This window comes from Neofelis nebulosa, chromosome X (genome assembly GCF_028018385.1).
Source record: "Neofelis nebulosa isolate mNeoNeb1 chromosome X, mNeoNeb1.pri, whole genome shotgun sequence".
Lineage (NCBI taxonomy): Eukaryota > Metazoa > Chordata > Mammalia > Carnivora > Felidae > Neofelis > Neofelis nebulosa.
In genome coordinates, this window is record NC_080800.1 from 92593008 (window position 1) to 92610744 (window position 17737).

At 44.8% G+C, this 17737-nt stretch overlaps 1 protein-coding gene across 3 annotated transcripts in view; it reads right to left on the reverse strand.

The window, feature by feature from the left end:
• Positions 1 to 17737, reverse strand: part of AMOT (angiomotin) — a 62897-nt gene that overhangs the window by 19143 nt on the left and 26017 nt on the right. For all 3 annotated transcript variants that reach the window (XM_058712371.1, XM_058712369.1, XM_058712370.1), the window contains 3 exons: positions 14386 to 14530; positions 13205 to 13297; positions 10562 to 10707 (listed from right to left, as the gene is read on the reverse strand). In XM_058712371.1, the coding sequence (XP_058568354.1) occupies positions 10562 to 10707; positions 13205 to 13297; positions 14386 to 14530 (384 nt within the window). The remainder of the gene's footprint in view (positions 1 to 10561; positions 10708 to 13204; positions 13298 to 14385; positions 14531 to 17737) is intronic.

Below are 17737 nucleotides of genomic sequence, written 5' to 3' on the forward strand. Positions count from 1 at the left end.
TATCTCCTGTGCTAAGCTCCTCAAATGTTAGATTGTTAATTAGGACATTCTGGGTCCCCAACTTCATCTTCCAATGGGATCAGAAACGCCAGTGGTTCCTTCTTAGGTAAAAAGAGAGGCCACATAGTAAAACGGTTATGGTCATGAGCTCTGGCCTCAAACAATCTGAGTTCTCCCACTCACTAGGTATGCAAACTTAGGTAGGCTATGTAATTCATCCACCAACAACATGGAGATGATGATAATGGGATATACCTCTATAAAGATCAAATGAGATAACACATGACGTGCTTAGTAGACCACCTCATACAAAAAGTACTTAGAGTTGTTCTTTTTTTTTTTAAAAAAAAGTTAATGTCCAATCACACATGCTCTGGTCCTTTCAACTCTGAACATTCATGCCAGATAGCCTTGATATGGTTCTCATTATTTCTGTAACTCTAATTATCACATTCATGTCAAATTAAGACAAACCAAACAAACAAATAACAACAAAGACAGAAACCGACTCGTAAATATGAGAACAAGCTGGCAGTTGCCAAAGGGGAGGGGAGTGGGGGATGGGCAAAGTGGGCGAAGGGGAGTAAGAGGTACAAACTTCTGGTTCTAAAATATATAAGTCATGGTGATGAAAAGCACAGCATACGAATGTAGCCAATAATACTGTAGACACTTATCATGGTGAGCATTTTGTAATGCACATAATTGTTGAAACACTATGGTGTATACCTAAAATTAATATTGTATGTCAACTACACTCAAATTAAAAAAAAAACACTTAAAGACATTAAAAACACAGCCATTTTCCCCTAGGAAGACATATAAAACTAATCCTTCAAACGCTTCATATGATAGAGCTTCAGATATCTTTATAAGACAAGGCCATTCACTGGAGATACAATTAGAAGCAAGCGTTAAGTAGCCACAAGGACACCCTATTTTCTCCAAATGACACATTTCTCCAAATGAGAAATAAATACTTTACTTAGAGTCAAGGTACTGTTTAAAAAAAAAAAAAAAAAAAAGAGCCTTAGGCAGACCTCATTCCCTACAATACCACACAGAGTCTCAGATATTTTTTTTTAATTTTTTTAATGTTTATTATTTTTGAGACAGAGAGACAGACAGACAGAGCGTGAGTAGGGGAGGGGCAGAGAGCAAGAGGGAGACACAGAATCTGAAACAGGCTCCAGGCTCCCAGCTGTCAGCACAGAGCCTGACGCGGGGCTCGAACTCACAGACTGCGAGATCATGACCTGAGCGGAAGTCAGACACTTAACTGAGTCATCCAGGCGCCCCCAGCTATTTCTCTATTTGACAGCGAATGAAAGGTAAAGGAACCAAGTGGCAATCAGGGAACTTAGATTCTAGTCCTAGCTCTGCCGTTGATGGTAATTTGTTTCCGTGTTTTCGGCCTCAGCATCCCAATTTGTAAAAAATGAGGAGGGTTTCAGGAGTCAGCAAAGGAAATGGTCAGCGGCAGGCTAAATCCATCCATCTCCATTCATTTATATATTGGCTATAGATGCCTTCCGGCTAGAATGGCAGAGTTGAGCAGGGGCAGTTACAAAAGAAACTGTATGGTCTACAGAACTGAAACTGTTTACTATCCGGTCCTTCTGTAGATAAAATGCCAGACCCTGGAATGATTTTCGAATTGTTCCGTGGAGTGCTTCAGAGGCCACGGTGGTGGGTAAGTTGTATCAAATGGCTTCTCTTTTACGTGTTGTATATATTAGGGTTCTACATAAAACTTAACTTCAACAAAGACTGCCACATCGTCGAAAATATATATGAATATATACATGTTCTTGTGTGTTGTCTGTCTGCCCTAGCGATTGGGCCTGTCATCTGACCTCACTCCATCATCTTTTCACACGTGACACCTCAACATGGCTAAATAATTTAAGGTCCCTGAGGACCCCATGGTATTTCACACCTCAGTGCCTTTGGATACGGAGATTTTAAGAAATTTAAAAAGAAATCACTAGGCTAGAGAGATGACCTCAGATGGTCTCTAATAGTCTTTCAATTCACAACTATTTTATGGATCTCAACTTCCCCTTTTCCCCTTCACCGTTGACCAACAACTGAGGAAGGAAGCAAAATGAGATCCCAGAATTCTGTATGGGCGCATTCTTGGAGGCAAAAACAAAATAGAAGTTCTGCTTTAGTCTGTGTGTATGTGCATGCAAAAGACAGAACATGTCATGGGTGTACTCTCCATAGGATCTCCGATGATTCGTTTCTCCATGTCTTCAGCATTCAAGGAAGTGAAAGTTCACTTGAAAAGTTTCTAAAGCCGGGGCACCTGGGTGGCTCAGTTGGTTAAGCGTCCGACTTCGGCTCAGGTCACGATCTCGCGGTATGTGAGTTCGAGCCCCGCGTCGGGCTCTGTGCTGACCGCTCAGAGCCTGGAGCCTGTTTCAGATTCTGTGTCTCCCTCTCTCTCTGCCCCTTCCCTGTTCGTGCTCTGTCTCTCTCTGTCTCAAAAATAAATAAACGTTAAAAAAAAAAAATTAAAAAAAAAAAGTTTCTAAAGCCAAGGTAGTGGCTCAGGTCTAGAGATGAGTACTCATGGGCCTCTAGAAAAAGCCAAGTAAATCCATCATTTAAACCAAATTTTCGGGGCACCTGGGCAGCTCAGCCTGTTAAGCGTCCGAGTTCGGCATAGGTCATGATCTCGGGGCTCATGAGTTCGAGCCCCGTGTGCTAACAGCTCAGAGCCTGAAGCCTGCTTCAGATTCTGTTTTCCTCTCTCTCTCTGCCACTCCCCCGCTTGTTTTCTCTCTCTCTGCCTCTCTCTTTCTCTCTCTCTCAAAAATAAATAAAACATTAAAAAAAAATAAAACAAATGATCTCTGGATATTCAGTGAATAGGAGAAATCATTCCACCCATTCAAGTTTTCTTTCCAAAAGCCAGTTTTCAAAAACTTGTCAGAGCTCCCTTTCCCTTGCTTTCTATAATTCTATATTCACCTAATGTTGTTCCTTAAATCACTCTTAATTTGTGTCTTGATATTTTAGACTCCCCTTCCCTTCCAACTCCATCCCTACCTGCTACCACAAAGGTCTAATGTATGGGTGTTTATTCTTTTGCTCCTATACCAGTGGTTCTTAACTGGGGGCGATTTTTCCCCTAAGGGGTCATTCAGCAATGCGTGGAGACATTTGTGGTTGTTACAGCTCGGACTGGGTTGCTCCTGGCTTCCTGTGGATAGAACATCCTGCAATGCACAAGACAGCCTCCTCTACTCCTACCAATGAAGAATTATCTGGCCCCCAATGTCAATAATGTTGAGGAGATCTCATTCATGCCGCACCTTCAACAACTGCTTATATTCACACTTTAATATTATCATGCTCTCTTTAGTCACAGAATAATCTGTCATTCGAATCATCTGACCTGACCCTGATTGTTGCTTTTCTCGAAGTCTCTCATAATGTGTACTCTAGTAGTATCAGTCATTGTGTAAGATTTTATTCATGTGTGGATTTGTTCGTTTGTTCATTCGTTCATTCAACAGATTCTTACTGAATGCTTATCATGTGTCAGGCCCTATTCTACATCTGAGAGGAGCAGTGACGCAACGAAAACCAAGACAACGTCCCTGCCCCATTAGAGAGCAACATCCCATAAGCCCCATTAGGGCAGGGCCTTTCTTTTTTCCTTTGCATCCCTCTGAGTTTCTAGTTTGAGTTCATGTTTTCACGGCCCTCTTGGTGACCAGCTCATATGAAATAGCTGTCGAACAGAAGAGTAAAAATGAGCATAGCATAGCTCAGCTGTAACACTACAAACATATAAAAAATAAACACGTACATTCATTAATGTATCTACTTCGTTTGGCAAGTCAAGTTAAGGGTGTCACGTCATTCCGATTAAGAGAATTTTTTAAAGGGGAACCAAAGTGGGATGAATGGCAGAAAGGCAATCCAGCGAAGAATAGGGCAGATACTCTTGAGCTCAATCAATCATATTTTTCCATTGCACTTCTGCAATAATTTGAACCCATTCCCAAGCATTTGGCAGATCTCTTAACCTCCTTCTGACTCAGGAAAATCTGATCCCTGCAAATGAATACCACGTGATGGCATCTTTTCCCTCCTTCCAACAACTGTGGACGTCTTTCAAATGTATTTTTTTAAGGATGGCTATATACAAAACTACTCCTGGGGCCCCTAAAGCTACCCATTGATCTCGGCCATTTGCAAGGAAGTCATTTAATGATTAACCTTTTCCATGTATGCACTGGTGGACACAGCATAGGGTAGGATATTTTAGAATTAAGGGATCTGGATTTTGTCTTAGATTTATCACTAACTGTATAATCTGCCTGCACTTCAATGTCCTAATCTGTTGAAAGCAGACAAAACTTGCAAGGTTCATAGTGGGAGATATAATAATACGTTTGGAAATGTTTTCAAAAAGTTAAAAAAGTACATAGGAAGTGAAAATAATCTATATGATACCATAATGACATACCATAATGACAGACACCTGTCCTTATACATTTATCCAAACCCACAGAATGTACAACACCATGAGTGAACCCTAATATAAACTAGGGACTTTGGAGCAATGATGTGTGAATGTAAGGTTCATCTACTATAACGAATTTTGCCTCTCGGTGGGGGATGTTGATAATGGCGGAGGCTATGCGGGTGTGGGGGCAGGGAGTATATGGGAAATTTCTGTACCTTCCCCTTCTATTTTGGGGGGAACCCAAAACCAGTCTTAACAAGTAAACTCTTGGGCGCCCGGGAGGTTCAGCTGGTTAAGCGTCCGACTTCGGCCCAGGTCATGATCTAGAGGTTCGTGGGTTCGAGCCCCACATCGGGCTCTGTGCTGACAGCTCGGAGCCTGGAGCCTGCTTCGGATTCTGTGTCTTCCTCTCTCTCTGTCTGCCCCTCCCCTGCTTGTGCTGTGTGTGTTTCTCTCTCTCTCAAAAATAAACACTTAAAAAAACTTAAAAAGTAAGATCGTACTAAGTAATAAAAATACACAGATGGATAGGTAGAGGGGGTGGGATATTATTACTGGCTGGCTGAACATCATCATATACACACACTTCATTGCCTAAAAGACACTGAAACAAATAATACAGAACTAAGTCCAGTGCCATAGAAAACATCCTTCACTATGTCTCATTTTCATCTTCCCTTCCATTGCCCACAACTCCACTCACTGTGTCACAAATGTCACAATGGAAAGATACTTTCTGGGGCACCCGGGTGGCTCAGTCGGTGAAGCATCTGACTCTAGATTTTGGCTCAGATCATGATCTCACAGTTCAAGGGTTCGAGCCCCACGTCGGGCTCTGTGCTGACAGTGCAAAGCCCGCCTGGGATTCCCTCTCCCTCTCTCTCTGCCCTTCCCCGGTTCGTGTGCATGCACTCTCATTCTCTCTTAAAATATATAGGTAAACTTAAAAAAAAAAAATAAGGGGGTGCCTGAGTGGCTCACTCGGTTGAGCGTCTGAGTCTTATTTCAGCTCAGGTCACGATCTCACAGCACAGAGCAGCCTGCTTGGGATTCTCTCTCCCTCCCTGGCTCTCCTTCTCAAAAGAAATAAGTGAACAAACATTTAAACAAACACAGAAATAAACTGTACTTTCTTTCCTCGTCTCCTCTGCACACAACTAGTTATCTGTTGCTCCGTGAGCCGTTAGTGCTTTCTGTTTGATTTGATTCAGCCTTACTCAGGAGCCCCGGGCTCCAAGTAAGAGTTCCCTCTGAAGCAATCTGGTAATACTACCCTGGTATTAGCAAGCTGCCTCTGTCTGTTGAAACCACCTCTAGAAACTTGCTACCAAGAGAACGGAGTTCATTCTGTTAAGGAGACTAAAGGAATTACACAAGGCTTCTACTTTGGGAATTTAAAAAGGTAAAACCACAGGAAAAAAAACTGAGAGTAAGCAAGCTCTGGGAGGTCACTCCGTCTCTATTTGGGGCGGGGACATAATTTCTTCACATACTGCGTGCAGCAACACCTACCTCAATAAAATATGCGGCCTTAAATCTAGGAAAGGCCATTCTTAGATGAAATGCCCTTCAAATGAGCCAATAATTCATCAGCAGAACACCCTGGAAGATTCCTGGCTAGATAACGTACTCAGATCTTCCATCCAGACTTTATAATCCAGCATAACTATTACATGAGTTTTACCTACAGCAACAAAACCCTGTTTGTTTCACGATTATTTGGGATGGGACATAAATGTCGATGCCTAGCACGGCTTCCTCTAATCCCGGGAAAGGAGACCAGTCACGGTACTGTGAGGATGGCACAAAGCTGTCCATCTCTCCAACCAAAATGACAAATCAAACAAGTGGCAAGGTAGCCAGACATAAGAGAAACTATCAGCCATAGAGACTAATAGTGGAAAATGGAGGGAAACAATATGAATTTCGTTCTGAAGAACCGAGCGCAGTGGCAAAAGGACACTGGAAAACGCGCTGCCACCAAGAGTTATCGCTGCGATGTCTAAGGCATCACCAGCCGTCGTAGTTGAGCCAAGGTTAACACTTGGGCCCCCTTTCCCTGAATCTCTGTGGCCGTCATTCTAGCCTCGGGCCAAAAAACAAGGCTCACTGGTGGTTGTTGTTGTTGGGCTTTTTTTGTGTTGTTTTCTTCTTTTGTTTTTTGTTTTTTGTTTTTTTGCCAGCCCTCCCACATTCCGCTCTGTCCCTTCCAGTGCACTCTTCTCAGTAAGCGGCCCACCCGCAGCATCTTCCCTCTTTGATCTCGCCGGGGCCTTTTTCCCACCATCCCTGAAACAATTACCCAAGCAGTGGCTCGGCTCTGGGTCATCATAAGACAGTAGCCAGCCAGAAGCCTGGGCTGCCTTGAGCCTTGTGAGTGGATATGCCAGGCATCTGTCGAAACTCTCCAGTGAGGTCGAATTGGTGGGGGTGGGGGAGATCTCTCTGAATGGGAGAATGCCATGGTTGCTGTGGGACACAGAGTTCTTTTGACTTGGGAGTTTAATGAGCCTTCACTTCAACAGGACCTACGTGTCCCGAAAGATAAGGGCAAGGATGGAAAGGCACCATTTACCTTGGCTGCTGCTTGCTGCATAGGCTGCAGATTGGTGGCAAGACCTGGATCATAGTGACTCGCCAAACAAACAAACAAACAAACAAACAAAAAACCCCAGAAAACAAAAAGCAAACAACAAAACCCCAAACAGGTCTGTTCTTTAGTAAAAGTGCTAGCCCCTTGCCAGCAAGATACTTTCCCTAACGTCAACAGAACGGGGTCCATCAGAGAATCTCTGCTGAGTGTGGAAGGGGACGGAAGTTGTGACGGCGGGAGACAGTTCTCTGTACGCCTGAGGCACATTTCTGTATAGAGCTTAGAGAGCACAGTGGATGCACAGTATCACGGGCAAGAGTCTTCATGGGATTAGAAAAATGAAATGAATTTCGAGAAAAGCATCTACATGAAGACTTTGTACCGAGAAAGACATTAAATGCATGCAAGGGTCCTTGGACCGTTAACGTAGCCATAATCTTTCCCTGGCAGTCTTTGTTTTAATTGAGATATATTTGACATATAACATTATATTAGTTTCAGGTGTACAACATAACAACTTGATATATGTACTGACCTGCCCTGACACTTAGCAGGCTAAGAAAATACTCCCTAGACAAATGACTTAATTTGGGAAAATTTCCCTAATTCTCCTTTGCTAAGCAGACTACAAATATTTCCCCTGGAAGAACTTCTAGGAAAAATTCGGGGTGCCATTTGTGAGCCATAACTTAATTCTCTGTTTATACAAGACATAGGCAAATGTCTGACATATTCCTCTGCCTTCCAAAAGGACTATACATAAGCCATCTCCAACAGATAGAGGAATACATTTTCTATTCATGAATACCATTTCTTGATTTAGAGATGTTCACTGATTTTGTGAACAGTGAAGATTCCTTACTCGATTCGTTCCAGGGCCCCCTTCCCTAATGTCCCGTACTTAAAAAATTTGAGGCCAGGTAGAACGAGCTTAGTGGGGGTTGAGTGCCAGCAGAAAAGCCAAACTTCAATGATCAATTCCTGTATTTGAGAATAAGGAAAAGGAATGTTTCCTTTGAATATTATAGAGGAGACAAGACAAACACCACCTAAGAGCAAAGCGAGCTCTGATAGGCTGCTAAAACAGAAAAGAAAACACGAATCAGTGGATTTTTTCTTGAGAAAAAGAGTCTGGAAGATATTACATGGCCTCTGCCCTTGTGATTCTACTGGGTAGAAGGCTCCCAGCCCGCTCTCCCCCATCAAATGTTCCACCTCCTGTAGCAAGAGCAACTCAGAATTTCCCAACCACTAGCCTCTGAGCGAAAGCCCAAGTTGGATGAGGGCTAAAAAATTGACAATAATTGATGAGTTCATTTGACATATCTGGCCGCTAGATGCCATGATTCAACCCTAGCCTAAGTTTGCGAACTTCTTTTTTAAATTGTAAATCTACGTGTTTTGGGGGCAGGGCCCTGGAAAACGACTACAAATCTCTGGAACGAATGCCCAGAAAAGCCTCAGAAGTCTGAAGCCAGAAATATATTTCAGGCAACTGTTTCAGTGAGGGCTGCCCAGTGGGAACTACAAATTAACATCCTCTCCTTAGATGTATATTATTTTCATGATTAACAACCAGTTACCACTGAGCCCTAGGACACAGCAAACCGAGAGAGTTGCAGAGTCTTTGTCCCATTTACCTCCTACTGGATGGGCACCCTTCCTGGAGGGGCAGCAAGACTGTGTATATACCCCAATCTCTAAGCAGTCTGGACAAGCCTCTTGTTGAAAAAGAGGGGCCCAACGGGTGGAGCGGTTTTTTTTTTAATGAAAAGATGCAGGGGTTACTAAATCTGAACAAGAAGCGCCCACATTTTCTCCTCGGGAATGGAACCAAAGGATGATTCAGATCGGGAGACAAGCAGCAAGGGCTAGGGAATTCATGGGCTGGGGAGTCATGAGATTCCAGTTTTATTCCTGGCTCTACCCAACAAGCTACTTCTCGGCCAGTCTCTCGTCCCTTCTCTAAAATAATACAGTCTTATCCTTGTCCTGTAATTGATTCTGCGATTTCTTCACAAGAGGGGGAAGGGAAAGAATGTACGAGAAGTAGCAAAAGGTTAAACAGTGTGCTCCTGAGGTCTGGACACCAGACATATACGAATATTCCTCATGTTCAATAAAGCAACTCAACAGTTGACGCAGACCACGGATGAAGCAGGACGCTAGCCAGATTTTATACAACCTGTAGTTTAATGATTAAGCAAGTCAGGTCAAGGACATCATAGGTCAGGCAATATTACCTACTGGAAATGTATGAATCCACAACCCAATCCCAACAAGCACTTTAATCCCCATCCCCAAAAAGCAAAAGATATCTGTGAGTCAGGAGATCTCTGGGAACTAGAACCATTCTTCCCGAGGGAGAGGAGGCAGGTCATGAATGAAGGTAGGAAAGACACTTCACATACCAAAGCCACAAGGCTGAGGGCTTGGTCATGAAACACTTTTTTTTTTGGTCTCAGGTTTATAAAGCTTCCAATTTGTTACAATGGAGGCTATTTTTTGTCTTAAAAAAATTCAAATTTTAGGGGCGCCTGGGTGGCTCAGTCGGTTGAGCATCTGACTTCGGCCCAGGTCATGATCTCGCTGCTCCTGGGTTTGAGCCCCGCGTCGGGCTCTGTGCTGACAGCTCGGAGCCTGGAGCCTGCTTCAGATTCTGCATCTCCCCCCCCCACCTCTCTCCCCCTCTCCCACTCACACTCTGTCTCTCTGTCTCAAAAATAAACATTAAAAAAATTTGTTTTTAAAAAAACATTCAAGTTTTAGAATAGTGAGATGTGAAATTTTCTTCACCAAGTTACACTTTGGCATCCATTTTTGTTGGAACATACCCATTCCCTGAAGTACAAAACACTGAAGCGTCAATACAATGACAATGGACACCCACGATTAATTAATGACAGTCCAGCAGCAATATTCCCTCCATTTCACATGAACACAGTTCAGTGTTGCAATCGAGTAACATCCACATCAAGACTAATCAGATGCACATTTATCATATGCTTAGGATTTGGGGGGCCCTTGTATTTGTCAAGGAAAGACCCCATCCTTGCACACAAATAACTGACACTTTCTCCCTGTCACATAGCCAGTAAGGCCCAGGGCACAGTTCCTGGCCTGCCATAAACTGTAAATTTTCCCTGGGTCCCATCCTGTCTTAGACCCCTTCAAGATTGCTTCTATTTCAGAACCAATCTGCAAAATAAATCCTAGGACGAGAGCCATAGCCATCAAGGTTCTTCTTCTTTTTTTTTTTTTTTTTTTTTTTAACCCCAGTGGACCAACTTCCCACTGAATATCGGGAGACAAGGACCATTTTGATTTTAAGATCCTTGGAGTACTTTAAAATATCTGGTACCTTCCGGTTGGGGGACAGCATCGGTGCCAGTTCACAAAAATGGGGAGTCCCCAGTGCCCCTGATTTCCCAGCTCGCCCCCTCTCTGGGACTCATATGCTACCGTAAGGAAACCGCACATACCTCTTCCTCCAGCTTGACCACCTTGGCCTGGGCGTTGCTCAGGGCCTGGTCTCGGATTTCAATGTGTCGTCGTTGGTCCTCATTGGTAGAACGGGCAGTGGCCAGCTCGGCCTCCAGCTTCTCCTTCTCCCTCTGGCTTTCCTTATCTATCAAGACATGAATTATCAATACCGCCATTCTGGAGCTAGCTCAAAAGCTTACCTGAGCAAAACTGACAATCATACCCATTACTAGATATCCTCTAACACACAGCTCAATGCACCAGGATACCCAAGATTGGGACCCTATCATTGGCTCTACTGCTAACTTGTTATGGAAACTCAGAAAAGTCACCTAACAATGGTTGTAGTACACAAGCAAGGTGAATGCATATGTAAAAAAAAAAAAAAAAGTTTTATGAAAAGTATTATGCAAAGAATACACACACACAGAACAGGTAGGCTTGGGTCTTCGATTGTATTTCCTCAAGTGGTCTTGTAGAGCAACTGAGCCCCCCGAAATTTTCCCAGTTACCTCCTCCTGACACTATGTCAAATCAATCTAAAACTGGTATTCCGTAGAACGTAGAAAACCTGAAATCCCACCCTTTACTCACTAACGTTATTTTCCAACTGAAATAAGTCCAGGATTGCCTTGTAGATACGTTTTAACGGGGACAAACCTCATACCAGAAACGCAAAGGGACAGTTTTGATTCTCACTTGGGGGTTAGAGTGCCCTTCCTCTGCACACCGTGATACTTAAGTTTCTAAGAGAAACTTTAATAGGGCAGCCCCGGGTTCCCTCCCACTCTCCCTTTACCTACCCATAGAGGGGTACCTCGGAAAGAAATGAACATTTGTTGAATACTCACTGCACACCAAAATATTGTACTAACTTAATCCTCAGGAGAGCCATACAAGGGAGGCATTATTCTCTTTTCCATTTTGTATATGAAAGAAAAAAACACAAAAAAACGAGACTCGGAGGGCTTGAATAACATGTACCAGGTCTCACAATTAGTAATTGAGGACACACTGGAGCCCATACTTAAGGCCAGGCTGTTCTAAACTCTTTCTAATGAGACTGCCTTCTCCTAGGGTTGAGCTGGTTGGGTCTCTTTAGTGTAACTGGAGCACATCCCCCAGGGAGGCTTTTCAAGAGGACCTTCTTGGCTCTTGCCACAGCCCCAGCCACGCAGCACCCCGTCGATGTCCAAAGATGAAAAGAACTAAAGGGCCGTAAGTCATGCCCTCTTCCCCGCTTGCTGAGTGGAGTCCATTTTTCCCTTCTAGAACCATTCGACAGTCCCTCACCGCATTGTTAATACAATTTTTTTTTCTACTAAACTCCCGCATTGTATAAACCAGTAGCAGAGCTCGTTGCACACCTGAAATACCATCGCCACACACACACACACGGAGGAATATGAACCAGCAGATACCAGGGCAAGAATCCATACACTTTTCTCTTTTGTTTTGTTTTGTCCTGGGAGGCCGCCATCTTCTCCACCAGCGAACTAACTTCCAGGGTAACGGTGACACCGCAAAAGCAACTTCACAACAATTTACACGAGGTACTGATGACACCAGAAAAACTACATTCTTCCCTCTAAGACATACTGACAAAGGAACAGGAGGCTCAGGGAAATGGGGAAGAAAAAAAAAGCCCCACTTCTGAGGCCAGAGCACGACAGAGCAACCCGGGAAGGGAGGGGGGTATTGTAAGTGAAGATCAAACAAACTTGTAAAAGCTGACTAGAAGCCGCATGGAACGACTTAAAAGGGTCATGTGGAGGCCCAGCAGAGATGGGGCCTGACAAGTCCCCACCATGCACTACTCTAGCTGGGAGCCCCAGTGAGGGAGGCTGGGAGTAGGGAACACCAATTATGGACATCTGCAGAAGCGAGGGTAGTTCATCTGTTTCCCCCTGTGGACTCAATCCACTGCATAGTTTTTATTGCTGGTTTTATTGTAGCAATTGGAAAGAATGAGGCATTGTCTAGCTGGGTGGAGTCTATTAGGGACCGATAAAGAACAGGATTAGTTCATTGTCACGGTCCTCCGGAGTATTTCCAGACAAAGGAAACAGTATTATGAGGAAAGACATAGTTCTGCCCTCCCCCACCCCTCCAACTCTCCAACCAGAGTCACTAGTTCAGGCCACAGCAGCGGGTCCTCCTGTAGCTGCCCTTGGAGTCTGCCAATATGTGACGATATGATTTAATACAGGGTGTCGAACCAAGGGAGCCGCAGGTGCACATCAGGTATTCCAAACACTAATCATCAATCCCGCATGTTAATCCCATCTCTACCAGAGCCAGCACATGGAGCCCTCAACAATAAATCCCTTCAACATTAAGCGACCCCATGTTCACTGAGGTCCTTTGCAGCTAGCCTTGACAAAAGCAGGGATTTCAAAGGGGCCTCTCTGCTTTAATCCAGAAGGAGCCACGTCGATGTGACTAAATGTGGCAAGCAGCCTTCTTGGCCTAGAAGGAAAAGAACAACACTCCCAACTTTATGCCCCAACAGGAAAAAGAATCCCTAGATGGCATTCACTCTGTTCTGGCTGTTCTAGATGGATAACAGAACTGTGTGATCTTTTTACACATCTCGCTCCCAACCACACATTCATACCTGCTGCTGGAGCTTTCAGACTTACTTTTTGCAAAGAGCTGAGAGATGGTTTTTCTAGTATCCTCCGACCCCTCATATTCCTTCTCCGCAAGCTGCTTGTTGGCAGTCTCGAGACGCTCTGTGGAATTCAAAGACAATCAACAAACAGGTCCTCATATACGAACTTCCAAGCACATGGTGTCTGCCCGCTAACTACTGATCTTGAGGGGGGCGCCTGGGCGGTTCAGTCAGCTGAGCGTCCGACTCTTGATCTCAGCTCAGGTTATGGTCTCGAGGTTCATGAGTTTGAGCCCTGCGTCGGGCTCTGCACTGAGAGGGTGGAGCCTACTTGGAATTTTCTCTCCTTCTCTCGCTGCCCTGACACCACTCGTGCTCTTGCTCTCTCTCTCTCTCTCTCTCTCTCAAAATAAAAAAAGATAATAAAAATAAAAAAATAAATACTGATCTTGGGCAAAACAAGCCTGCTTCTTCTTGTTACTCAGGAATAGGTGACACACACACAGATTTGCAAATGTGGAACCCCAAACAGAACTAAGCCATGGTAGGGAAGGAGGAGGTGAGTACTGAACACTTTCACTCCTCACTGACAAAACCCAAGTGTGGAATTCTAGATGCGAATGAAGGAATCTACCCCTGAATATATGACATCTTTCATTCACCAGGAAAAAAGAGCACCAAAATCGTCATAAAAAGTCTTTAAAATCGTGTGACATCAGAGCTAGAAGGGGACCATGGGCAGCATCCAGTTCAGTTGTCTCATTTGATCAATAAGGTCATCTAAATCCAAAGACGGAAGATAACATCCCCCAGGCCATCAGTTTTGATGGTGATGAAGGTTAAGGTAGAAACACAAGCAGGGAGCCCTAGAAACAGTGGAGGACGTCACTGTTTCAAGCTTGCACCGCCCCAAGACAGGCTTCTGCAAAGCCCATAAGGGAAGAGAAGCAGCACACGTTGTGGGGGCAGGGCCAGGAGGATCCGGGAGTCACGGGAGGGACACTGTGTGATTCAGACATCACCTCATCCCACTTCGATTAAGCAAACTTGGGACCAAGTTCTATTGCAGTTCCCGAACCCTAGCCTTATCTATGCCCTGCAACTTAGCGACCATGCTAGCGGGGTGGTCAAGCCCTAAGAGCCTGAAGGTACACTCCCCCGCCTTTCCCTTGACTACCTTGGCCAGTGCTTCAGAAGGAAGTCCCTCACCTCTCAGATCCCTGTTGAAGTCGTGCATTCTTCGAATTTCACCCTCAAGCTTATTTCTCATGGCTTTCTCCAGGGCCTCTCTTTTGGAGGATGACTTTACAAGGTTCTCATATGCCTCCGAGACTCGCTGGATTTCTGTCTCCACCTGAAAAAAAAAAAAAAAAAGAGGAAAGATAGTGGGGATGGTAGGAGCTTAATGGGAAAGATGGTCTGAAAACATATATGCAAATCCTTAATAACAGCTTCTCCCAGGGCTTTACAGATGGCCCGACGCCAGCACAACACAGTCAGATGAGAAAAGTTTCCCAGAAGAATTGCTAAAATCAACCTTCAGCTCAGCAACTAATTCACAGGGTCACGAGACTCCCTCAGGTTAGAAACAAATACTGTTTCTGCCGTCAGAGAAGGTGGTAGGAGAGAATAAATTTCATCAGTACAGTTATAAATGATTTTCATTTCTGCATAAGAATCTTCTTAATTTTGAAAATACTATTAATAATGTATATGGTACATAGATAACATTATTCCAGAGTTTCCAAAGGGCTTTCCCATGTTTGTTTCAATTTGCCCAGATATCTGCCTTCACAAGGACACCTCTTCCCATCTTAGCAGACAGAAAAGTAAAACTGCCCTTTCTGAGATCGAGTTAGGGGCAGAGGTGAAGCCCAAAAACTCTAAGCCTCAGCCTTATGCAGTAGTTCAGTTCAATCTAACAAACTTTTACCAAGGGCCAAATATTTACAGAACTCTTAAAACTATGGTGGGGAGGGGTACCTGGGTGGCTCAGTCGATTAAGCGTCCGACTTCGGCTCAGGTCATGATCTCATGGTTTGTGAATTCAAGCCCCACGTCGGGCTCTGTGCTGACAGCTCAGAGCCTGGAGCCTGCTTTGGATTCTGTCTCCCTCTCTCTTACTGCCCCTCCCCCGCTCTTCTCTCCCTCTCCGTCTCTCTCTCTCTCTCTCTCTCTCTCTCTCTCACACACACACACACACACACACACACAAATACATAAACGTTTAACAAATACGGTGGGGGCGGGGTGCCTGGGTGGCTCAGTCGGCTAAGCATCCGACTTTGGTTCAGGGCATGAACTCATGGTTCGTGGGTTCGAACCCCGCATCAGGCTCTGTGCTGGCAGCTCAGAGCCTGGAGCCTGCTTCGGATTCTGTGTCTCCTTCTCTCTGCCCCTCCCCTGCTCGCGCTCTGTTTCTCTACAACAAATAAATGTTAAAAAAATTTTTTTTAAATACGGTAGGGTGTGTGAATATGAATGAGGACATTATTGTTTCCCTTCAAGGAGCTCTCAATCTAATCAAGAACAAGAATATAGAGAAGGACGCATTATTCACAACAGTAGAAGTAAGGGCCACAAAAGAGCAGGAGAGGAAAAGGTATTCCTGGTTGGGGTGAGGGGAGAGGCAAACAATTTTAGGCAGGAGGTGGCATTTCAGTCAGATCCTGAAAGCTGGGTCAGATTTCAATGAGCCGAGGTGAGGGGAAGGGTATTCTATTCTGAGTGAGCGAATGCATTCCCAGAATGACCAGTAGTCTCATTTGGCTGGACACGGTGGGGTACACGGACGGAAGCTGATGAGATCTGGCTGCAAAGATAGACTGGAGTCAGATCATAAAAGGGCTTTAATGCCACGTATTTGGACTTTCTCCCGTAGTGGGAGACCAAGACAGATTTTTGAACAGAAATTCGTGATCGGAGTTGTGTTTTATGACACCAGTGCAAATCCTGTAAAATGCAACAACAACAACAACAACAACAACAACAAAAACCCAACAACACACAAAACCTCAAAGAGAAAGGGTCTTGCCCCAGATCAGCCCGAATCGGGAAGAAAACACGAAATTAGACTCCAGAGTCTTTCCGTAACCAGTATAGCTTCATGGCACACAAAACAGCCACAGAGATATTTGCATATAATTTATATAAGATAAATAAACCCCATGGCCTATTAAGCAATTTGCAAATTAAATCTGACTCCTACAACCATTCCGCACTCCTTCTCAGTTTTCCACCACCCTTCTTAACACAGCTCGGGGTACTTTATGGAGAGAAATATCAGGCTTCCAGCGGGAGACTGGGGGAAAGGCTGGGTTACCAAACAACTCAGATTCCACCTGCCCCAGCTCCAAAATGATGCCTGAGGCAGGACTGCCTGCAAACAAATGAGGCTTACACCAAAGAAAAGAGCGGACTCCAGAGTGTTTTCCTCCTTGCAGATGGCACCAAGATAACAGCACAGAAGGTGAAAACTGGTGAATGGCATTTTGAGACAAGATCTGCGAGGCCCGGGCCCGATAAAGCTCGTGCATGAAATTCAAGTGCTGGGTACAGAAAATAAACATTTCCATTTGAAAGATCAGGCTTGGTATTAGTTGGCTCTGGGCAGCGCTGAGAAGGCAAGGCTTTCCAGTCCCCTCACAGAATGCCACACCCGGAGGGCAGTCCCTTCACTCCCGTTGTTCGGAGTACTATTTCGAGATCTGGTACCAAATTTTTCCCTACCCCCTGTGTAGATGCCGTACCCCCCCCACCACCCACCCCCCCCGCCCGATGGACCAGTGTTAACTTCTGTCCACAGGACTTTCCAGGAAAAGAAGTCACAGAAGGGCATATCCCCTGGTTTGGTCTAGGATGGTGGGGGCAGGGAAGAGGGATGTGGTGGTGGGTTTCTGTCTAACTATTCCCCTCATGAGCCTCGGACCTTCGTATTTTGTCTAGCACCAGCTGGCATCTACCATACTCTTCCCACTTTCCTTTCCCTCTTCTGCCCCACTTATGCCTCTCATTCACTGTGGCATTGGGTCAACCTTCACTCCCCGCAACACTCAAGCTGTGCCAACGACACTTGGTTGAGGCATCTTTCCCCCGACTGGGGAACAAGCAACAACAAACAACGACACAAATCCTATTCTGCTTCTCTCCCCTGTCACCCATCTTGCCGATCACTGCATCAGAGACGGGGCTGGAGCCACCCTGAAATAGACAGTCTGGGGAGGGGTATTAACCGTTTAACCCAATCAGCCAAACAGGCCAGTCTGCTTTGAGAGTGAGAGTATGGTTAAATTTGTTGCACCAGTATGACTGGGGGAGGGATGTACAGTTAAACGAGAGGAGGGAGAAAATGTAAAAGTGGGGGGGGGTGCAAAGCCAGACAGAAACGCTTCTCATTCAACCCCAAGAAATCCCGTCCAGATTTTGGCACACTTTGAGGGAGGTGGTTTTGCTACATTTAAAAAAAAAAAAAAATCCTCAGCTGACAGTAAGCCCTCTTTGACTTTAGGACCCAGATCTGGTGTTTACAAATTCTCAGTTTCATTCGGGCCCCTGAAATTTC